Source organism: Mandrillus leucophaeus, unplaced genomic scaffold (assembly GCF_000951045.1).
Source record: "Mandrillus leucophaeus isolate KB7577 unplaced genomic scaffold, Mleu.le_1.0 Scaffold507, whole genome shotgun sequence".
NCBI classification, from domain to species: Eukaryota; Metazoa; Chordata; class Mammalia; order Primates; family Cercopithecidae; genus Mandrillus; species Mandrillus leucophaeus.
The window spans coordinates 330,691-355,049 of NW_012105442.1; the positions used below are offsets into that span (position 1 = coordinate 330,691).

Consider the following 24,359-nt stretch of genomic DNA (forward strand, 5'->3'; position numbering starts at 1 on the left):
CCTTTGTAAAAATAACAAGAAAAGTATATTAGCCAATAAAATATTCTAACTCTTCATTTAAAAGTGCATCCCGGGCAGGACAGAGATGACTCTGAAGCGTTGGGCCTCCAGGACCACCCCTCTCCGCCATCAAAACGTGAACAGTATAGGTCCAAAACCATACAATGCAAATCACAATTCTTAGTGTAGCAGCAAAACCACAGCAGTTTTTAAAAAGATTAAAAAAAGATTTTTTGTGTTCCAATCCATATCATCTTCCAGCCTCAGCCGCTGAGCCTTGAAGACGGGGCGGGGAGAATACCTACATTGGTCCTTGTGGCTTGTTGGTATTTCATTTTTTTTAAAAGCCAGGGGTGAAATCCCTAAGTTCCTCTGGGGAGAAGCAGAGATGGTGGCAGCAGGAAGGCTGGGCCTGCTTGGTGGGTCCAAGACGCGCGGGCTTCTCTGGGCTAGAGGCCATCGAGGGAGGGCTGCTTCCTCTGAGATGCTTAATGACAGGAAGCGGCTTTATTTGCTTGAGTTTTAGCCAGAGGGGGTGGTGAGCTGACCAGCTGGTGTCATTGGATGGCGTGACATGGTTTGCTCTGCGCCCTCTCTCCATGAGCGTACCCTGTGAGTGAGCATTCCTGGAAAAAGAGCAGAAGGGGCTGTCAGAATCCGCTGGACCGATCCCCCTCCCTCCACCCAGCTGGGGAGAACCCAGGCATGAGTCAGACAGCACCGCACTCTCCAGCCGCCAGGGCAGACCTAGGATGAGCCCCAGAACCGCTGCAGCACAGCGTGATTTCAACAGGAGTTTCATTCACGGTCTGCTCAGGTCAGCCCTGCCAGCTTTGTGTGAGGAAATGAAACTCAAGTCGCTTTTTGGAATACCATAATGAGCAGGGTGTACCACGCCCTCATCCAAAGACCACAGCATCCTTTGCAACCCAGCAACCCTTCCCCCTCCACATGACTGCATGCTTAACCAGCAGGAGGCTTTTTTTGTCTTTACTTTTCTTTTTTCTTTTTTTTTTTTGAGACAGGGTCTCGCTCTGTCGCCCAAGCTGGAGTGCAGTGGCACAACTGGCTCACTGCAATCTCTGCCTCCCAGTTTCAAGGGATTCTCCTGCCTCAGCCTCCCAAGTAGCTGGGATTACAGGTGTGCACCACCATGTCCAGCTAATTTTTGTATTTTTAGTAGAGAACAGGATTTCACCATGTTGGCCAGGCCTGGTCTTGAACTCCCAGCCTCAAGTGATCCACCCACCTTGGGCTCCCAAAGTGCTGGGATTACAGGCGTGAACCACTGTGCCCAGCCCCAGCAGGAGGTCTTTTGAGTCACCCAAGGTCACTCCAAAGCCAGGTAAGGTCACGGGGGACCCTGGAGCTCCAGACCTCACTCCTGTAACCCTATGTCGCAGCTCTGGTATTTGCTGAAAAGAGGGCCAACAGATTCACTTTTTGGCAAGTGGAAAATTACCATGGACACATATACCTATCTTCAGAAGTTTCCCACAAAGGCAACTAAGCTGGAAGAAATGCCTGCTTTTCTCCGTGTGTGGGTCTTGCCTGTAAAAGGTGAGCCATTCACATGTCTTCACGTCCAAAACAAACAGTAGCACTGGACTGGAAGAAAATAAACCAACCAAGAGCCTCGGGGTCCCAGGGCAGAGGCTCTGAACAGGATTTTCCACCAGGAAAGTTAGTTTCTGGGGAAGGCTCATCCCAACATTCACCAAGACATGAGGCTCTGCCTCTTTATCCCTGCAGACTTCTTTCATTTGCTGCCAGTCGCTTGGTTTGAAATACAGCTTCCTGAGGCCACTCAGTCACTCCCGGGAGCAGCCACTTAGAAGTCTGCCAACTGCACGGTAAAGCCCCAGAGGTCAGGGGCTTGTCTGTTTTGCTTGTGTCTCTACACCCAACTCCTAGCTCAGAGTCTGGCCCGCTGTGGGCGCGCGACACACTTTGATCACGTGAGTGGGTCAGGCGGCTCTCTTCTGCCATGCCCTAAAACAGCACCTTTTCTTCCTGCCAATAAATGAGGCCGTCAGAAATGTGAATGGGTAAAATTTGGCTAAGGTGCGGTGGTGACAGAGGACTTGTAAACGTCTATACAACTGTTGAGATTATTCTTAGAACAACGAACAAATAACTCCAGAGAGGTGACAGAATGTAGGACTTGAAGGGACCCCAGAGATAATACAGTACCATTTCCTCATTTTATAGTGAAGAAATGGAGCCACAAAGCGACCTGGAAGCTTGCTTGGAGTGTTTGCAACATGAATTTAGCAAGAGCAAGAGGAGGTCAAATGCCCATTGGGAGGACTAAGTGGAAGCTTGTGCTTTGAACCCTGCTATCCAAATCCTGGTGTTAATGGCAACAATAATCAGCAGCAGCCAAAAACAAGGTTTGAAAGTTTCACTGTGCACGACAGGAAATGCCTGAGTTCCCCCAATCACATTAAATCACCAGATCTGTGTGTACTTAATATGTATATTAAATAACCAAAGTGAAAATGCAAAACACCACAAATATGTAATGGGGGTGGAATTACAAGGCCATGGAAACCTTTTCATTTGGCACGGTCAGATTTGGAAATGTGGATATTTATCTCTGAATAAAGAGTTCACATTTGACTGTCTTTCTTTCTCTCTGTCTCTCTCTCTTTCTTTCTTTCAAATAAGTGACAATGGAGAGAAGGGATACAAAAACAAAAGCACCAAGATCCACCATCAAATGTGAGGCCACAAAAAACTGAGAAGCTGCAGAGATGACAAGTGGATCCAAAGACACCGGGGTCACTTCTTCTGGGGACAGTTCTTTTGCATTTAGCAAGCACAGCCTGGAAGTTGCTGTGGAGGGAGGGAAGCCATCCCCACCTCTGGGCCTGGAACCAAGAGTGACTGAATCTTGTAGTTAGAGGGGGCCTCCAAATTCTTTCTTTAAAAGGGAGAAGGGAGAGTGTTTAACATTTTCCTCCAGTAACTGGGAAACACCACCATTTTGAATTGCTTACTTAAGAATGCTGCAACTGCTTTTTTTAATAATGTAGTTTTTTTCTTTAATGCATCCACTATTTTAAAAAAGGAATATTTCTCCAGTAAGTTTCTTTATATTTAAATCACCTTTGGACAAAGACCAAACATGGACAGCATCAGCCTACTTAAAGAAAATTTCCAGGCTTTCACAAGAGACTCGGGAAAACGGGATTTATAATAAGAGCCATTCTGGAACCTTAACTACAGCATTTGCCATCCCAAACACTATAATAATCATTATTATTCTCTGGTATCTATTATTGTCTGGTAAATAATATGTGTTTTCCCCCAAAGTTCTAAAGGGTGCAGCTGCACCACACTCTATTTTTCGCAGCCCTAGTCCTGCTGCTCTGAAAAGCTTGCTCACATGAAGCTTATTTTAAGAGAATGGTAAAGTAGACAATTTGTGCTGTTTCCTTCCCTCTCACCACATACTTGCCGTGTCTGGGACACCTACAAAGGCCAGATGGTGGCAGTACAAGTCCCTCTCTGCTGGTAACATTTGAGGAGGGGGTAGTATTGAAGGCATCCTCATTTGTCCTTCTGGCTCTGGCTGGTTCAGGGCAGCCCCCTTGTTGGTGACACAGGAAAAGACTCTTGAATCGATGAAAACGAAAAGCCAAGCTGGGCTTCACTTTTCTGATATGTATTGGTATGCAAGGTATGAAATCTAACAGAGTGGGGAGGAAACAAGCTTGGGATTTTTAGAAAGTGATCATGGCAGGAAGTTCCAGAGTCTGGAGCTGGTTCGATTTTGTCCTTGTCAAGCAGAAGATCTTACAAAAAAACTGTCCTCCATGTCTAAATGTCTTCATCTGTGCAAAGGGGAAATTTCTACAGTAAGTGAAACAGAGACCCAAGTTATAGTCCAAATGCCTCTGACTGGCTGTGTGACCTCGGACCTGTTCCTCAGCCACCCTCCCTCAGAGCCCTGATTCCTTCTCCATGTTCCTCAGCCACCCTCCTTCAGAGCCTCCATTCCTCCTCCATGTTCCTCAGCCACGCTCCCTCAGAGCCTTGATTTCTCCTCCATGTTCCTTAGTCACCCTCCCCCAGAGCCTCGATTCTTCTACCATGTTCCTCAACCACCCTCCCCCAGTGCCTTGATTCTTCTATGTTCCTCAGCCACCCTCCCTCAGAGCCTCAATTTCTCATCCATGTTCCTCAGGCAACCTCCCCAAGAGCCTCGATTCTTCTATGTTCCTCAGCCACCCTCCCCCAGAGCCTCGATTCTTCTACCATGTTCCTCAGCCACCCTCCCCCAGTGCCTTGATTCTTCTATGTTCCTCAGCCACCGTCCCTCAGAGCCTCGATTTCTCATCCATGTTCCTCAGGCAACCTCCCCAAGAGCCTCGATTCTTCTATGTTCCTCAGCCACCCTCCCTCAGAGCCCTGATTCCTTTCCCATGTTCTTCAGCCACCCTCCCTCAGAGCCTTGATTCCTCCTCCATGTTCCTCAGCCACCCTCCCCCAGAGCCTCAATTCCTCCTTCATGTTCCTCAGTCACCCTCCCCCAGAGCCTCAATTCCTCCTTCATGTTCCTCAGTCACCCTCCCCCAAAGCCTCAATTCCTCCTTCATGTTCCTCAGCCACCCTCCCCTAGAGCCTTTATTCTTCTACTGTGTTCCTCAGCCACCCTCCCTCAGAGCCCTGATTCCTCCTCCATGTTCCTCAACCACCCTCCCTCAGAGCCTCAATTCCTCCTCCATGTTCCTCAGCCACCCTCACCCAGAGCCTCGATTCTTCTTCCTCTGTGCAGTGGGGGCCTGGGTGAGCTTTAGTATTAAGTCTTCCATTTCTCACATGCTGAGATTGTGGAATCTTTCAACAAAAGCCAGTATCAAATATGTAGAATTATAAACTTGAAAAACTGGATTTTAATCTGTTACCAGTATATAAGGAAGCCCATGAACTTCGGACCCTGAACTCCAAAATTTCAGAAAGAGTCTCCTTCTCTCAGCACACACACACACACACACACACACACACACACCCCTATGGCAGAGGTTTGTGGAATACCCCTTAAAGCAGGGGATTCTGGGGAAGTGGCCATACTTGTGCCTCACACTTGGGTTTTCCTCTGAATTGGGCATTTGTCTGAAGGCAGGATAATCCACCCCTGCTACATGGAGCATCAGACACACACAATTGTACAAATAAGCCCATTTCTTATGTCATATATGTATCATACATGTACTATGGATGTACCATACATACACGCTAGCACCACAAGGCATGGTCTCCATCGGGCATGTATGACCAGCTATCTTCAGAATTCCAGGCCTGCTTGCCCCTTTTGGCCAGAGGAATGAAATAGTTCTCTTCATGAATTGTAACTGCGCACCAAATGCATTGAGAGACTCTCTGTCCACCTGGTGAGTCACTCTTCTGTTTCATCAGGGAAGCACGGCCAAGAATGTGATCTAGAAACTCATCTTCCTTTATAACACAAAATTTTCCAGAGAATTATAGAGAGCAAAACTGTGCCTAAATACATTCTCTCAATGTTGATACTGTCAAAATATGGCCACTCTCACCTTTACTTCTTTGACCTTTATAGCCTAAGACTTACACTTGCAGCATTTCATAAAACTTCCAGGCAACCATTCCCAAAAGTAAATGTGTGTCCAAAGAAAAATGTCTGTCTTATTCTACATCCCAACATTTCCAAACTAGCTCTTTTGTGGTGGCAGATTCCACCTCTATCAGGAAGCCTGCCTCTATTAATCTAACCCATTTTCTAAACTTGCATTATTTCCTTCCTCAAATACTTTTGTAATTAGCATAATCAAAATCCAGTAGGTCTGTCCTGTCTTCCTCATTTAGAAGGCAAGCTCCCCATGTCTGTCATATTTATCCCCAGGAGTCTAAAACCCTGTGGCATCAATTCTGTGATGTGCAAGAAATGCCTGCTGCCAGCCAGCTTGCCTTTGTCCAATTACCCAGGACCTAGCAGAGATCCACTCACTCGGGCACGTCTGCCCATCACTTATCACAGTTAAATACAGCCATTAGTGCTGGCTGCGGCAACGCTGTTTATCTGGGACAATAACGAGTCCCTGAGGACTGGATTGCTCTCAGGTAGCCGCAGCTATTCTGGTACACTCACAAGGGTAGAGCCCTGCGGTCAATGAACAGAGCCGCCTGCACCAGCTGATAAACTCTGAGCGCGATGCCAGATAGTGGTCCCCACACCAAACCCATCCCAGGAAGGAAGGTTTTTGCCAAAACATGATTCCTTCTCTCCTCCATCAACCATTGCTTCATGAAGAGTTTTTAAATGGCTTTTGCAGGATACAAATTGTTTTCATTTTTGAAGAGGATGGCATCTCTTTTCTTATAGTTCATTAGCTGATGAAGATACAGGCATAAGGCGGGAGATATTGCAGGTTTGGTTCTAAACCACTGCAATAAAGTGAGTATCGCAATAAAGCAAGTCACATGCATTTTTTTGGGTTTCCCAGTGCATATAAAAGTTATGTTATACTGTACGGTAGTCTATTAAATGTGCAGTAGCATTATGTCTAAAAAACAATGTACATTTCTTAATTTAAAATACTTTATTTGTTAAAAAAAAAAAAAATGCTCCCAATCATCTAAAGCCTTCAGCGAACCATAACCTTTGTGGTGTTGGAGAGTCTTGCCTTGATACTGATGGTTGCTGACTAATCAGGGTGGTGATTGCCAAAGGCTAGGGTGGCTGTGGCAATTTCTTAAAATAAGACAACATTAAAGTTTGCCACATTGGTTGATTCTTCCTTTCACAAAGGATTTCTCTGTGTCATGCTATGCTCTTTGATAACATTTTACCCACAATAGAACTCTTTCAAAACTGTAGTCAATCCCTGTTGCTGTTTTATCAACTAAGTTTATGGAATATTCTAAATCCTTTGTTGTAATTTAACATTGTTCACAGCATCTTTACCAGGAGCAGATTCTATCTCTAGAAACCAATTTCTTTGTTCATTCATAAGAAGCAACTCCTCATCTGTTCAAGTTTGATCATGAGATTGCAGCAATTCAGCCACATATTTAGGTTCCCCTTGTAATTCTCTTGCTATTTCCATCATATCTGCAGTTACTTCCTCCACTGAAATCTTGAACCTTCAAAGTCATCCATGAGTGTTGGAATCAACTCCTTCCCAACTCCTGTTAATGTTGATATTTTGACCCCCTCTTTATGAATCACAAATGTTCTTAATGGCATCTAGAATAGTGAATCCTTTCCAGAAGATTTTCAATGTACTTTGCCCAAATCTGTTAGAGGCATCACTATCAATGGCAGCTAGGGCCTTATGAAGTATATCTCTTAAATGATAACACTTGGAAGTCAAAATTCCTCCTTGATCCATGGGCTGCAGAATGAATGTTGTGTTAGCAGGCATGAAAACAATTAATTTCTTTGTACCGTTCCATCAGAGCTCTTGGATGACCAAGTATATTGTCAATAAGCAGTAATGTTTTGAAAGGATTATTTTTTCCTGAGCAGTGGGTCTCAACAGTGGGTTTAAAATATTCAGTAAACCATGGTATCAACAGATGTGCTGTCACCCAGGCTTCGTTGTTCCACTGAGAGAGCTCAAGCAGAGTAGATTCAGCATAATTCTTAAAGGCCCTAGGATTTTCAGAACAGTAAGTGAACATTGGCTTCCACTTAAGATCACTGGCAGCATTAGCCCCTACCAAGAGAGTCAGCCTGTCCTTTGAAGCTTCAAAGTCAGGCATTGACTCCTCTCTATCTACGAAAGTCCTAGTTGGCATCTTCTTTCAATATAAAGCTGTTTTATCTATATTGAAAATCTGTTGTCTAGTGTAGTCACCTTCATCAATGATCTTAGCTAGATCTTCTGAGTAGTTTGCCACAGCTTCTACGTCAGCACTTGCTGCTTCTCCTTGCATATTGATGTTATGGAGGCAGCTTCTTTCTTTAAAGTTCATGAACCAACTTCTGCTAGCTTCAAAATCTTTTTCTGCAGCTTCCTCCCCTCTCTCAGCCTTCAGTGATGAAGAGAGTTAGGGCCTTGCTCTGGATTAAATTTTGGATTAAGGAAATGTTGTGGTCAGTTTGATCTTCCATCCAGACCACTCAAATTTTCTCTATATCAGCAATAAGGCCGTTTTGCTTTCTTATCATTTGTGTGTTCACTGGAGTAGCACTTTTATTTATTATTTAGAGACAATATCTCACTCACTCAGGCTGGAGTGCAGTGGCATGATCACAGCTCACTGCAGCCTCAACTTCCTGGGCTCAGGTGTTCCTCCCACCTCAGCCTCCTGAGCAATTGGGACTACAGGTGTGCACCATCACACTCAGCTAATTTTTCATATTTTTTGTAGAGACAGGGATTTGCCATGTTTCCCAGGCTGATCTTGAACTCCTGGGCTCAATCGATGCATTAGCCTCAGCCTCCCAAAGTGCTGGGATTATTACAGGTTTGAGCCATTGTGCCTAGCCATGGAGTACCAATTTCAGTTTCCTTCAAGGACTTTTTCCTTTGCATTCACAACTTGATTGGCACAAGAAGCCTAGCTTTTGGCCTGTCTTGGCTTTCAATATGCCTTCCTCACTAAGTTTAATCATTTCTCGCTTTTGATTCAAAATGAGAGACATGTGTCTCCTCCTTTCACTTAAACATTTAGAGGCCATTATAGGGTTATTAACTGGACTAGTTTCAATCTTGTATCTCAGGAAATAGGGAGGCCCAAGGAGAAGGAGAAAGATGGGGGAACAGCCAGTTGGTGGAGCAGTCAGAACATACCCAATGTTTATTGACTAAGTTCACCTCTTACATGGGTACAGTTCATGGTGTCTCAAAACAATGACAATAGTAACATCAAAGATAACTGGTCACAAATCACCTTAGCAGATATGATGATGAAAATGTTGGAAACATTGTGAGAATTACCAAAATGTGACACCGAGACATAAAGTGAGAACATGCTGTTGGAAAAATGGCATTCATAGACTTGACAGGGTTGCCACAAACCTTCCATCTGTACAAAGGCAATATTTGTGAAGCACAATAAAGTGAAGCATGATAAAGTGAGATATGCCTGCAACTGAAAAACATTCCTTCTCCTTTCGAGTCTATAGCTTGTGGTAAGGAGAGGGTATGGGAGCCAAGGGTGAGTTTCATCTTAGCTCAGTGTTAGGCTCTGGTCTGAATTTCAGCTTCATCACCGTGATGCTACTCACCCTATGGCTCTGTGAAGCTAAGGTTCCTGAGTACTAAAATTAAAATTAAAATTAACCAATTATAAGGCCTTGTTTTCTTTAATTTTTAAATAACTTTTTCCTTTAGCTATATCCCTTATTTTACTCGTTAATCAGTAAAAATTACAACCATATAAGACTCCCTGCTGGGATAACTCTATCTTTAAGTCTTTGTTTTACAAATGAAAATGTTGTTTTCCTTTGCTGGTTCTATGGGTTAGGAGACAGCAGTCTGTTTTTTCTTACAAGTGGTCATTGCTATTTCTTGCTGACCTCTAAAAGTTTCTGAGGGGCAAAAAACCTAGAACTGTGGAGCCCCCTCTTGTTCATTCACTTAAGTGAGTCCTTATCTTCACCCTGGACAATGGATTCTCTTTAAGTTCTTTTGGAACCTGCAAGTTTAAGCAAACCAAATGACCCGGTCTCTGGCAGGCCCTCTTCCAAAACCACGGAGGGATTCATGACTAACAGTGTACTTTTCTTTTTTCTTTCTTTTTTTAACAAACACACTATAGCAGATGGCTCTGTTCACTTCCAAAAAAGAAAAATAGAATAAAGAAGAATTACATGATAGAGCTAATGTTCTGCAGGAAATTTTGAACAGGAGCCTAGGTCCTATGCCCTGGCTTTCAGAACTAAGTACTTCCTATTGTGGTTTACGTCTTCAATGAAAGGAGTTTTCTTTTTTTCTTTTCTTTTTTTTTTTGAGACAGGGTGTTGCTCTGTCACCCAGCTTGGAGTGCAGTGGTGCCATCATGGCTCACTGCAGCCTCAACCTCTTGGGCTCAAGCGATCTCAGCCTCCCAAGTAGCTGGGACCACAGGCATGCACCACCAAGTCTGGCTAAATTTTTCTAATTTTTTGTAGAAACGGGGTCTCCCTGTGTTGCCCAGACTGGTCTCAAATTCTTGGGCTCAAGTGATCCTCCCGCCTTGGCCTCTAGGCCTTGCAAAGTGCTGGGATTACAGGCATGAGTCATGGCTCCCGACTTTTTTTTTTTGGTAGCGGGGGCGGGGCAGGGTCTTGGTCTGTCACCCAGGCTGGAGGGCAGCTGCATGATCATAGCTCACTGCAGCCTCAAACTCCTAGGCCTCAGCCTCCTGAGTAGCTGGTTCTACAGGCATGCACCACAACGCCCAGCTAATTTTTAAATTTTTTGTAGAGATGTGTCTTGAACTCCTGGGCTCATGATCCTCCTACCTCAGTCTTCCAAAGTCCTGAGATTACAGGCATGAGCCACTGGGCTCAGGCTAGGAGTCAAATTTTATTGCACACCTAATTTATGTCAAATACAGCACCAGGCATTTTTACATACTTATTTCACTTGGAAGCAAACAGCAATGCTACTGAAATATTTATTACTATCTCCATTTTACAGATGAAGAACTTTGCCAGAAAGGGTTGCTAGAAATAGGAAAAGGTGGATGTAAGTCCGGCTTCTAGAACCCCAAAGTCCAGTCTCCCCCTCCCACTGGGAGTGCTGACCCCTAGTCTATGTTCCATCTCCCTACTTCTTTGCCCTGACAGTAGGGTGGAGGGGGGTAGTGTCACAATATCAGAGCTGTGTGGTGCCTTAGAGACATACATGGCCTAACACCCTGCCTTTGCAAACAAGAACTCTGAAAAGTTATTTCGTAAGAAAAAAAAAGCACATTTTCATCAAGTCTCATCCAACACACGAACTAGCTGATGTCAGTTCATGGAACTAAGCAAGCTCCTGGCCCATAGCTCTGCTCCCCTCTCCCCACTGTGATTACAAAAGCAGGTGTCACTGCGTCCCTGTTAGAAGCAGGTGTCACTGTGTCCCTGTTAAAGTGGGAGATGCTAAGTCCTAGATGAATTCGGAGACTCAGGCTCATTCAAGGGGTCAGTGGAAAGGCCAGGGTCCTTGTCCTGTTCTGATTTCTACCACACTGACTCTCAAGACTGCGGCCTTCCAAAAATTATGCCTGTGACAAAAAACCCAGATGTTTACTGTGTTAAGATTAAGTGTGTTAGTTCTCTACGTTATATGAACAGAGGCATTCTAGGTGAAAGAGAAAGAATACAGAGATAAAAGCAGCTTCATGTGGCAAGTAGCTTTGACCTGGGGGTCAACAGCAGATTTTAGGATTTAGATGAGGTCTGGGAACGCAGTCTTCCCCACACTGGATTCATTCTTTACGACCAGCCTATTAGCAGAGAGAGGGAGGGAGAAAGCTTCATCTTAGTAGAAATGCCATTGCAAAACGTAAGTGCTAGAATACTGATTCTCCCCCAACAGCAAAAATGATGGAGAGTGTGGTTAATAACTGCTTTTCTGCAACCCTTTAACCCCTCAACCCTAGATGTTCAGGCACAACCTATTTTCTCTCTGGAATTGGCTTCCTGATGTGAGGAAGCCATGCCGTGGGTGGCAAAAATATGACTCTGGTGCTTGGCACAAGGCATGTAACTGAAGCCGCTGCGGTCGGATCCCATGTCCCACCGAGAGGAAAGGCAGATGAGGACTCGGGTTCTAATCCTGGCTGCGCCACCCTGTGACCTTGGGCACTCGCTCACTTTGTTGCAGTCTCGACTTGTAAAAGTGCAACCAGAGATTTTATGAGAATTTCTGGAATGGTTTCCCTAACCTCTGAGGTTGACAACGTGGAAGTGTTTCATTATTTTCCATTACACATCCAAGGGAAGAAGTTCTGGGCTGCAGGGGCTACCATGACAATTTTTGTAATAAGCATCTACTATGAGCCAGGTAGCTCCCGGACATTTTAACTTGTTATTTACATTGGAGCTGATAACTGCACGAAGTAGGGGTTATTATCTTCATTTTTTATACACAAGCCATGGACAGTGGTTTTGCATGGAAACTCTGGAACCAGGCTGCCAGTCATATCTCAGCAATCCTATTTACTGGCCACATGACTCTGGGTGGCATACTTAACCTCTCCATGTCTCAGTCTCTTCATCTGCAAAATGGGCTTAATAATGCTAAGTCTCATGCATTGTTGGTATGTAGCATTACACTGCCTACATGTAGAAAGTGCTCAATAAATATTAGCTATTATAATTATTTAATGAGAAAATGCAGGCCCAGAGAGGTTATAAAACTTGTCCAAGTCCTCACAGCTGGTAAGTGACACAGCCAGTTTTCAAACCCAGGCAGGTCTCACTCCAGTCCCAAGCTCTTTCCTTAGGCAATGAAACCTTTCTAACAGGATGGCAACTGCCATTTTAGGGCATCTGTGATGAGCCACCCTTTATACATTTCCTTACCTCTTACAGCAATCTTATTACTCATGACATAGAGACTGAGGCTCAGAGAGGTGAAGTCCCTTTCTCCCTCACCTGGTAAGTGTCTCTGCTGGGATATGAAACCAAGCTGGCCCAACTCCAGAGCAGATGTTCTTTTCCACTAAATCACACTGCCACCTTCCTTCACCACCAGGAGCCCACTGGCACCACATGTGGAAGCTTCTGAAGGTTTACGGCCTGGAAAGTCAAAAAAGACATCTGGAAAGTCAAGAAGAAGACATCTCCAAAAGGTTATCAAACTTTCTTAAAAGTAGCCGCAGGCCATGGGAGGATCTGATTCTGATTCTGAGAAAATCTCCAGAGGTGTCTAAGGAATATAGAGCAAGCCTCCTGAGCCTTTCTACTGCCCTTCGGTCCAAGGACAGGCAGTCTAGGCCTCGCTGTGCAATCTCCACATTCCGCATCCGTGAAGTCCGCTGTTCCAAGAGCCAGGGCCTGCCTCTGTGCACGCATGAAACAGCAGCCCACATCTGCCCTTCCCTGCTGGCTTAAGGCTCAGAGCTGCTGGTTGGTCAGAAGGGTGGGGCCTCTGTTTCCATGGCCATCTGGAGCCCAGCCAGCATCCTCTTTCTTTAGACCCTGGAATGGTCTGTTGATTGTGAGATTTCCTTCCACCGGGCACTGTGACATTTCCTTAGGCCCACTCAGTACAAAGAAAGTTCTTCTCACTGTCCAGAGACAATGGCTTTCCAAACTTAACCCATAGATCTGGCAGCACATGTCCCTCACACTCCAGCGATGACGTTCTGCAATGTTTAGAATCAACTGCTGGCAATTAGCCTGCCATCAGAATGCAACCATCAGCTTTAGCAATGCCAGTCTTTCAGACTATGAACAGCTGCTCAAGTAATTTTCCTCAAACACAGATTTCATCTTGTCATTCTTGTGCTTGAGGCCACAGTGACGTTGCCCAATGTATTGAGTATAAATTCCCCAACCTCCTATTCTACCACCTTCCCACTCTCCTCCAGCCTCATGCTACTCACTCTCTGTGGTCAAGTCCTTTGTTCCAGCCAAGCGAACCAGAAGGTCATCCCTAACACAGCTTGCTCTTTTCTGTGTCTGTGCCCTTTAACATGCTACTTTACCCCTCATTCCTCCACCCCTGATCGCCAGCCCACGTCCCTCTTCAGGTTCCGAATTCAGAATTCATCGACCTGAAGGCACTCCATCAAGGCAACTTCATTAGCTGTTCCTCTACGGAGATGCTTTCATTCACATGATCACTGAATACTTGTGTGCTCATTCCTCCCACTCCTGTGCAGGCACTTGGTTACAACAATGAGTGAACTGGACCTGTCCCTGCTCTTGCTGAAGTCTACTGTCTGCAGTGTCACATCAGTTTGCAGGTTCTGCATGTTGCTTGTAAAAGTGACCTTCGCTATCTTTTTTTTTTTTGTCTCTCAGTAGGTTATTAGTTCTTCAAATCAAGTCAAAGACTCCTGCCACGCATCCTTCCCCACTTTTTTTCTTTTCTCTCTTTCCCTCTCTCTCTCTCCTTTTAATAACACAGACCTGAGCAAAGTCAGCAATAGCTACTGTTAGTGCGAAATGGCTATGTTTTACTCTCTAGGGAAATAAATGAAGACTATCTCTGAACTATGACTCAGCAAAAGGGGACTGCTTTCCTCTGTTTGGATATGATGAGGAGTTATTAAGTTTCGCAGATTGTAATATATGAATTAAGTATAAATTTAGGATTTATAAAATCCAAAATAGGATTTTAAAAGTTATTATTGCTAGGCATAGGCCACACACACACACCCAGAGCTAAGACAAAGGACAAGTTCATCACCTGACCAGACAAGCTGTCAAAATCAGGATTAGAACCCTAAACCAGTGGCCCTCATCTTCATTTGCAAGGTTATAATGTTTTTCCACCAAAAATTTTTCATAGTCTTTCAATCAATATTTAAGGTTCATGTTGCCTAAACCTTGGGGGATCGTGAAAATAGCCACTAAGTCCCATGTTTATGATGCCATCTTATTTAATGGGAGGACTGAAGAGACCTGCATGTATTTTTGGTTTGGCAAATCTTAGAACTATTTTTTCAACATTTGGGTTTGGATAAAACCAAAACTTATTTTGCCAAGCACTTTGGCCTTAATTTTTAAACCCATGTGTATTTTAAAAGAAATCTGATCTATATGTTTCTGACTCATTTACACTTAACTCATGAGAATGCTGTTTGGTAAGAGCTATTAGATGTCCAAGCAAGTTTATGAGCCTTTTAAAACCTTCTTTTCCCCGTTCTTACCAGAAAGTTGTATTTTGCCAGCCATAAAAGAGTGTGAGCCCCAGGGGCCTGTGATCACTTTGAAATTTATAACCTCCAAAGCTTAAATGGATTCTGTGTTTGGAAAAAGGGTTTCCCCCTCCTCTTTTTCATATTAAGTGCACAAACAGGCTACCTATGATAAAGACAGGATCCTATGTCTTAACTTCCAAGATGGCTGAAGGTAAATAGTAAAGAATTCGATCCAACCACCAATAAATTGTCCCTAAGACATTTCAGAGGAACAATATGACACTTTAAGTTCATGTGGACATGAGATCCAATGCTCTAATGGGAAGTTTTTTGTTTGTTTTTTTGTTTTGAGATGGAGTCTCACTGTGTCGCCCAGGCTGGAGTGCAGTGGCACAAATTCGGCTCACTACAACCTCTGCCTCCCAGGTTCAAGCCGTTCTCATGCCTCAGCCTCCCGAGTAGCTGGGACTACAGCTACACCCATCATGTCCAGCTAATTTTTTGTATTTTTAGTAAAGACAGGGTTTCCCCATGTTGGCCAGGCTGGTCTTGAACTCCTGACCTAAGTTTGATCCACCCGCGTTGGCCTCTCAAAGTGCTGGGATTACAGGAGTGAACCACCACGCTCATGCATGGGACTCAATACAGTTCAAGTTAGAACACTTTAACTTTTGAGTGCTGGGGAATTTCTTTGTTTTAAATCACAGACAACCAATCTTGTTTATGACTTTGTAATGCAATTTAAAAATAATAAAATAAGCTGATTCTACTAAAAATGACATTTGAATTAAAACCAGAAAAGCAAGAAGAATGTGAATGCATGCTGCAGCAACTTCATCTTGTATCTTCTATAATGATGCTCAGATACCACTCAATTATAGTATTCTAGTGGGAGAAAGCTTTTGGGTAAAGTACTTAAAAATTGCTTATAAAGGCCGGGCATGGTGGCTTATACCTGTAATCCCAGCACTTTGGGAGGCCTAGACGGGCGGATCATGAGGTCAGGAGATGGAGACCATCCTGGCCAACATGGTGAGAAACCACCTCTACTAAAAATACAAAAAAATTAGCTGGACGTGGTGGCGCATGTCTGTTGTCCCAGTTACTTGGGAGGCTGAGGCAGGAGAATCGCTTGAACCCAGGAGGCAGAGGTTGCAGTGAGCCGAGATCACACCACTGCACTCCAGCCTGGCAACAGAGTGAAACTCCATAAAAAAAAAAAAAAAAAAAAAAAAGCTTATAAATATTTAAACTATAAGCATCTAACACATTATAATGACAAAGTTTTACATTTAACCACATGTGCTCCAAATATATTGAAATTACTCTAAATATGGGTTTAAAATATCAAAAGGGCTTGTTGATGGGATGCAGAGCTTTGCAGAGAAACTTAAACCTGATCATTCTTGCTCCCACAACACCCAATCTGCAAAATTTTTAAAGTGTGCATGTGTAGATTTCTTTAGAAAAAGATCATGTTACAGTCTGAATTTCTAAAACAAGAGTTGAAGGATGAAATATAGGGTTTCCCCTTCTCTCACCAAATGCCGTTTAGCCACTTTGCTTCTAGATAATTTGTTATTGTAGGTTGGTTCAAATTTAAGACAGTAACATTTTAGAAACACTTGCAGAACTAAGCCAGCTGCAAGGAGGATATCATTACAAATTGAGACACATGTTGTATGGGAATACCATTCATTTTCAATACCAAAAACACGACTGGGGAAATAAGGCATGCAAATGAGGGAAAGATCTACTTTTTAGTTGTATTTTTTTTTTGGGGGGGGGGATGTTAAGTCAATGTTCCATATCAAATGAATCCATGAAACATTTCTCCCTTTTGTTCTTTAAATACTATCAGTCGCATTCTTACTTCCCTTTCTACCCAAAACAAAACACAGCTTACTATACCAAAGACAGACAACAAACCAGAGGTTCAGAGGGGAAAATGATGAGACAACTAGTGCTGGTGCAGCCAAATATCTGGATGGGAGTGAGGCTGGGAACACTGGAAGCTTTGATTTGCCCCAGCCCTGACCCCTTGGCTACCTGGAAAGCCAGGTCTGCTCTGCCCCTATCTCTCTACTCAGGGCTGTACATCTGGGCAACATAGTACAATTGCACAAGCATTTTTTGCTTATGATCATAATTCAGTCCAAGGAGTGGCAGAGTTAGGTAACTTGACTGTTTTCCAATTTAAAACTATGTAGTACACTCGGGACTATTTTAAAGCATTAGAGAATAATTCCAAGTTTTTGTTATTGTCATTTGCTTTTGCTCCAGTCATTTTCACTAGAATCTTTTCGATGACCCTTGAAATAAGTTTCGCGCATGTGTGTGTACTTCCCCTCCTTGTTGATGGTCTCATGTTCCCAATCCTGACCCCACCCTATTTTTTTTTTTCTGTGCTGTGGAAACCCACAAATCTGGAGAAGAGCTCTCTGCAGTTAGTATTTGGAGCTGGTGTCTGAAACGGCATTTACCCCATTTCCTTGAGAATGGGACCCTATTAAACGATACCAGTGCTAAACTGTTTATTTTCTAAAGCTAATTTATTTCTTTCTCTGAATGAATTTCGTTTATGCCCTTTGAGGCACTAAGAAAAAGTTACACATGCAGAATGCATTGACTTAACATCCATCCACATAGAAAGTGCTATGTACTTAAAACGACTGAGGGATACAAAATAAGTTGTGCAGGACATGGTGAAAGAAAACAGCATGGCCACCCCCGTCCCTTTGGCACGATATCTTAGACAGGAAAGTCTGGAAAAGGCGGGGCGTTCGGGTGGGGGTAAGTGTTCCACAACATGAGGTAAGTGTTCCACGGTGCAGTGTATTTTGGTCCTCAGACATCTCCGCCCCTCTGCAGCACTTGTCTGCATGAAGGTAGGTGTAAATGATTGGACATGGTGCACAGGCAGCAGCTTAGGCCGGTGAGGGAGTGACTTATTGGAAACCAGTCAGGGAGCTGATTTCCAGTGCCCTCCTGGGCAACAGCTGGTTAATAGCTGGCCGAACGCATCTCTCTTTCCAAGTGCGGTCTCTCCAAGTAAAGAGGCAAACTGGGGAGCTAGGGAGCATGGGCAGCACTCCCAGACACTGCCACATCAATGCCCTGGTGTTCACCGACCTGTCCACCTCTCTGACTCTGGCCATTCTGCTTTCTTGGCCTCAGTGGCAGGGTAGAAGATCTTTCCACAGAAGAACAGTGTCTCCCTATAACATATAAATTTTGAAAGTCCAAGTGCTGGGGAAGAATATAGCTTATTTCTTTTCTTGCTTCTCTTTTCTTCTTTCATCACAGGCCCTTGTGGGAAATGGTAACTTGAAGAAAGGTCTATAACCCCTTGCATTGTGTCACTAAGGCAATCTTATTGAGGCAAGTGCTACATGATGTAGCTCCAACTTTGATTCTGCAATATGAGGTCCACAGCAGAAACTGCCAAACAATGTATTCTAAGTTTTAAGAGAAACTTTCCATTAATTCGGCTTCCTCAGAGAAACAAGAAATATTTCAACTCAGATATTGCTTCATAATAAGGTAAGATAATCCTTCAGAGATATAGAGCATACTTTTTCTGGAGCCAAAATCTATGGACCTCTTCTTCCATGAAAATGCCTCTGTGCATAGGCACATAAAACTTTCCATGAAATTTCAAGGAGAGTTGCTGAAGGCCATTCATGGACGAGTCCAGGAGGCCAGGAGACCAGCTTTAGGGAGCTGCCATATGGATCTGGAGATAGAGCCAGGACCATTGCTGCACTAGCATGATCCTGAGTGGGTGCCTCCTCAAAGTCTCTGCCCTAAGCACTTCCTTTGCTTCACTCTAGTCCCAATCCTGCTGAATATGGAAGGTTTATGGGTATGTCTGAAAGTAATAAATATCCAGTCACAGATGACATCTCATATTCCATCATAATCTGATTGACATCATATCTAAAAGTTGGATGCCTGTACATTAAAACTTTCCCTCCAAGTCCCTGGTTATAAGGGTTAACATGGTCCCAGCAGCATTGAATGGGACATGTCTAAGGCCAATCTTGACACCATTTATTTCAGAAAACTTTCCTCTACAAGTCTGAAATGATCACAGGAAGCACACTCCTGGGTCCTCCCCACTCACATGTGTCCATGGCACAGACCTGGTGTCTTCTTTCTGGCTCTTTGAAGTACCTCTACCTAGAACTATATGTGCCAACTGCATCCTAACAGACAAGCTAACCCTTCCTTAACTTAGGGATTGTCACCAATTAACATTCCCAATAGTCAAGTGCTGGACCATTAGATAGTGCAAGTCTGACACAGAATCTGAGCACATCGCATTCATACTGATTTCCTCTTGTCACTGTCAGTTTTCCTTCTTTTCCTTGTTTTAAAAGTAGGCACCTATAGTATTGTTTTGAATGTATGGACTGACTTCCCAACATCCTCCCAGATAGCCTCCTCTCTTGAACTTCTCAGTTTGAGAAACTAAATTGGCAAAAAAGTTACTTGTGACCTCCACCCTTTTGGCTTCCCCAATGAAGCGAACTCCTTGCCTTGGAACAGTTGTTTTAGGACTGTCGCTCCATGACCAGACTAATAACTAAACTCCAAAAGCCAAACTACAGGTGCCTCCTCCAGCTTTCCCTGAGAAAATAAGAAGTCAAGTCCCCCCTGCTGAGCCTGCAGTAGTATCAGGAAATTGGGACTAGGAAAAAGGGTCTCATATTTTCTTTCTGGTTTTTGAAACTTAGAAATTTGGGAGCCACAAAGGTGGAAAGCTGTATGGACCTGCTGCTCCTTGAGAATGGAAAAAGTGATGATGAAAGGGTTACTCCTCGTACACATTTTTTCCATTGATTATTTTACTTAAAGAGTCTATGTCATTTCCCTGGAAAACTGAGGAGGGGGAATATTTTCTTTTGAATATCTTCAAACATTTGCAAATGGTTACTCTGAACTCCCCAATGTACCATAAACAAGTGTAAACTGTAGAAATTCAGAAAATGTACAAATACAAACAGCTATCCCCCAAGCTCCTAGGCAAAGACAAAGAAGGGAGTATTCCATTTATAAATGGAATTCTTTGTGGATAGAATAGTTTGGAAAATGTTTGTACATTGTTTTCCTTATTATTTGGGGGGATATTTTTTCCAGCTTACAGAAGCTACAGAACTGGCATTTGGAGTCTCAAAAGTTGAAGATTAAAGGAAGTTTACAACCTTTAAAAATCTTCAGCTAAACTTAATTAGTTCTGCATCTGGGGAAAATAGCTGCCCACTGAAATAATTTGTAATCATATCAACACACAAGAATGCATAAAGGCAGGTAACCAGGAAAAGAATAATTTCCAAATGGGGAAAAAACCCTGTAATTTAAAAAGAACTAGCAAATAAGACTTCCTTGAAGACAACTGTAGCTGCCTGGGTTGCTAATTTCTAGATACTTTGGTCTGCTTTTGATCTATTTTAAATGATTTTTTAAAACAGTACTACAGACCGAGTGCGGCAGCTCACGCCTGTAATCCCAGCACTTTGGGAGACCAAGGTGGGCAGATCACTTGAGGTCAGGAGTTTGAGACCAGCCTAGCTAACATAGTGAAACCCCATCTCTACCAAAAATACAAAAAAATCAGCTGGGCATGGTGGCACATGCCTGTAATCCCAGCTACTCAGGAGGCTGAGGCAGGAGAATTGCTTCAACCCAGGAGGCAGAGGTTGCAGTGAGCCCAGATCACACCACTGCACTCCAGCCTGGGCAACAGAGCAAGACTCTGTCTCAAAAAATAATAAATTACATAAAATAAAAATAATAAAATAGTACTACCGTATGAAAAAGGCAGACATAGGGAGAAGAACGAAGATGCTGACCGAAGTTGACAGATTATCCTATATAATATATAATGAATATATATGAGAAATAATATATAATGAATCACCAACAAGCACATGGAGAAATCACTCACCTGCACCTCACCCACCATATCTCAGCCTGAGTTTCGCTTTTGGTTTGTAATGCTTTCCACTTCAGCTTTAACTTGTCACCAGTGTTCAGTATCAGGGCACAAAAGCCATACAGTCCTTTATTTAGTGGATACATTTCCAGTTTCCCCAACCATATGAATGGTCTGGGTTTCTGAAGGCATAGAAGAAAAACAGCACCACATGTGCACAAAAAAACAGGAAGGGGCCGGACGTGGTGGCTCACGCCTGTAATCCCAGCACTTTGGGAGGCCGAGGCGGGTGGATCACTTGAGGTCAGGATTTGGAGACCAACCTGGCCAACATGGTGAAACCCCATCTCTAATAAAAATACAAAGATTAGCTGGGCATCATGGCGCGTGGCTACAGTCCCAGCTACTCAGGAGGCTGAGGCAGGAGAATCACTTGAACCCGGGCAGCAGAGGTTGCAGTGAGCCAAGGTCGCGCCATTGCACTCCAGCCTGGGCGACAGAGTGAGACTCTGTCTCAAAAAATAATAAATAAATAAATAAATAAGCCAGGAAGGGCCAGAGAATGTGAGTAAATTATGGTAGGTTGAGACTGTGCTGTGAGGTGACACGGAACTTCCGAAGGCAAGAGGAAATGTGATTTAGTGGAGGAGAGGTGGTTTTTCCCCCATCTTAAATCACTTGCCTTGTCACTCTTTCATAGCTGACAAAGCCTGAGTATTTCTGATTTTAAAGAAAAGCTGTAATTTCTTGGGGGACCCATCATTGAAAGAATTCTTCAGTCTCAAGAGGTAGTGGGCAATTTCATCACTACATCATCTGAAATTGCCTGGAGCCAGGTTAATATTTTTAATGATTCTGCTCCACATACAAGACTGATTCTTTATTCAGAAACATGTATCATCCAAATAGCCATCGTATATTTTATGTTTTTATGTTCTTTTGGTCTCATGCTACTCATACGTTAGTGTCACTATTCTTGACCTGGTCCCTTCTCACTCCAGTGATGGTATAATAGTAAAATCTCTCACCCTCCCATTCTTCTTTCAGCCTCACCTGAATGAGTGATATTAGAATGTGTTTAAACTGACAATTCCCAATGCTTTCTGACTTTCTGAAGGCCATCACTTTTTTGGTCACACATCTTCCCATTACTCACAGCTTTGTCAACCAGATTAAATTACTCTCATGAAGAAATCAGGGGCATTTTCAAGTGAGGTGACTGTGAGAAGGCTGAGGCCATCTGTCTTCAGGCAGCAGAACTTGTAGATGTAAAATCAAGAAGCAACGGTGAACTCATTTTTAGTATTCTTCCTCTACTGGCAAAGCCATCAGAGAAAAAGGAAACCTCAAACAACAGTAGCTGAGAAACCTTTCTTCCACAACCTACAAGTCTCCTTCTCTGGTCTGTGCTTCCCAAGCAATCTCCTGGCTATGCTGGAGGCCCAACTTAGAAATCATGGACTGGACACACCACAGCAAGTGCTGTGCTCCACGTTTGTATTTCCCACTGTGGAGTCATGGGTTGGTAATGTAGGCTTGTTGGTGCTGCAGAAACAAGAATTCAACTGTTTGAACACTTAGAGAACTTAGGAGGTAGACTTAGTTTTTGTTTTTGTTTTTTTAAAGAAACTTTCCCCTACGACACCTGGGAGTTGTTTTACCCACTGAGGTGGGTAAAACAATTTTAGTATGTGGAGTAATAAAGAAACTAATTAGCCTATTCTCCTACAGTGGTTTTTTAAAAAATGCAGCTCTGGAGTCAGACAGCCTGGATTTGAATCTCAACTCTGCAAATTTGGTAAAATCTTGGGCAAGTTACTTTAATGTCTCTGTCTTGGTTTCCTCATCAATAAAATTAAGACGATAATTGTCCTATGGGTCCAGATCCAAATAAATACTACTGGAAAACACTTAGAAGACAGCCTGCATACAAATGTGAGCAATTATTCATCTTATGAGATCCACTCTCCTGGCCCCGCTTCCTTCCTCCTGGAGTTTGCACTCCCACCAGATGGGGGCACGCCACCATATTTGCCTTTGTATCTCCCCAGTCCCTGGAAGGAGCAGTGTACAAGTTAGGTGCTTGAAAAATGCTCATCTCTCCTCTTCCTCTCCATAAGAAGTTGATAAACTCAACTGAATTTCGGCCTGTTTGATACCCACTTGGATAGAGGGGAGAGCTTGGGCTGTGTCCAACAGGCCTGAGTTGAATACTGCATCCCCATGTACCAGCTCTGCTTTGGGCACAGTCTCTAAGCTTCATCTACCTCCTTGGTGACATACAGATGATGCCTACTCCACCAGGATTGGCAGGAGGAGCAAATGAGGCCACGTCTGCCTGTCACAGGCACACATTAGTTCCCCTTTCCAATGCTGAAAATTTTAACTCACTCTCAGCAGCTCACTTGGCATTAAGCAGGAGTCTATGAGGTCAGAGATGTGCAGTGTCACTCACTTTAGCAATGCCACCCTCTTCCCTATCGAAGCCTCCCATTACCTACAAAGGTGAGCAACTCATCAGCTGAGCTGCTGGGCCCCAAAACGGGGAGAGAGCAAAGCTGGTCAGTGACGCTTGAGGCCTACTCTGGAGGATGCTGCTTGGTGCCAAACTGCAGGAAGGAGACCCCATGAACAGGAAAGATACCCTGCCAGGCAAATAGGACTTAGTAGCCTGGGTTCAGTTGACATATGCATGTAAGAGTTAGGTTTCATTCTCACTTTACAAATGGAATTCCGTCCTTATCAAGAAAAGCTGGTGACATTCTGCCACTGAGGCAACCAACTCTATTTAGGAGGTGGCCCAGCTCATGGATTCACTGGACATTTCACTACTGCCCTGCAACCTCATGATCGCACATTTAGGTGTCCCCAGTTAATCTCTTCTTCCTCCCCCGATCCTTCGCTTCTCCAAGAGGGTGATTTACGGAGATGAGCATGATAATAAACGTGTAATTAGGGACAGAGTATTTCACGACAGGTTCGAGACTGAGCTCTCCCCTCAAGTAAGTGACCTGGGGCTTGGCACTCACATGCTGTGACTCAGTTTGCTCGGCTGTAAAATGGGAATGATACTACTGAACAACTCAGCATCAGAGTTGCTGGCTCAGAATGTTGATAGCGTGACCACACCGGGTGCAATATAAAACACACACGGTAAAATCATGACTATTATTACAACTCTCGCCTCTGCCTTGTCAGAAGTAAGGAGAGGTGCACTGGCTGGTGCGGAGGAGTGCCCGGCGGACATACAAACCTTTTACTTATTCTGATTTCTAATTCGGAGGCACCTCCTTTTGAGCGGCGGCTCCAGGTCCTCGGGCCCGGCGCTGAGCATGGGCGAGGAAATGATGCACGGCGCCATAGCAGCCTTCTCCGCGGGTTTTGGCACAGGCTGGATCACGCAGCCGGTCTTGGGCAGCATCCGCAGAGCATAGGCATGGTCCTCGTCCGCGGGGTTATTAAGGTTCGGGTCTGACTTGTCGCCCCCCGCCAGGGCCTCCTCGCCCATCAGCTTTTTGGCCGCCTCCCCGTCCAGGTGGCAGTTGGAAGCACAGTTGTTCTCCTTGACCGACTCTAGCTCGCTCACCGCCGGCTCCTCAGGCGACAGCAGCTTCTTGGGGGGCGCGGGCGGCGGTGGCGGTGG

At 44.1% G+C, this 24,359-nt stretch overlaps 1 protein-coding gene across 1 annotated transcript in view; it reads right to left on the reverse strand.

Annotated features, from left to right (window-relative positions):
* Positions 1-6: 6 nt before the first annotated feature.
* SOBP (sine oculis binding protein homolog (Drosophila)) overlaps positions 7-24,359 on the reverse strand; it is a 170,722-nt gene continuing 146,369 nt past the window's right edge. Inside the window, exons 7-8 of the mRNA XM_011996257.1 lie at positions 23,970-24,352; positions 7-626 (exon numbers count right to left, since the gene is read on the reverse strand). Of these exons, the coding sequence (XP_011851647.1) occupies positions 23,973-24,352 (380 nt within the window). The 3' untranslated portion in view covers positions 7-626; positions 23,970-23,972. The remainder of the gene's footprint in view (positions 627-23,969; positions 24,353-24,359) is intronic.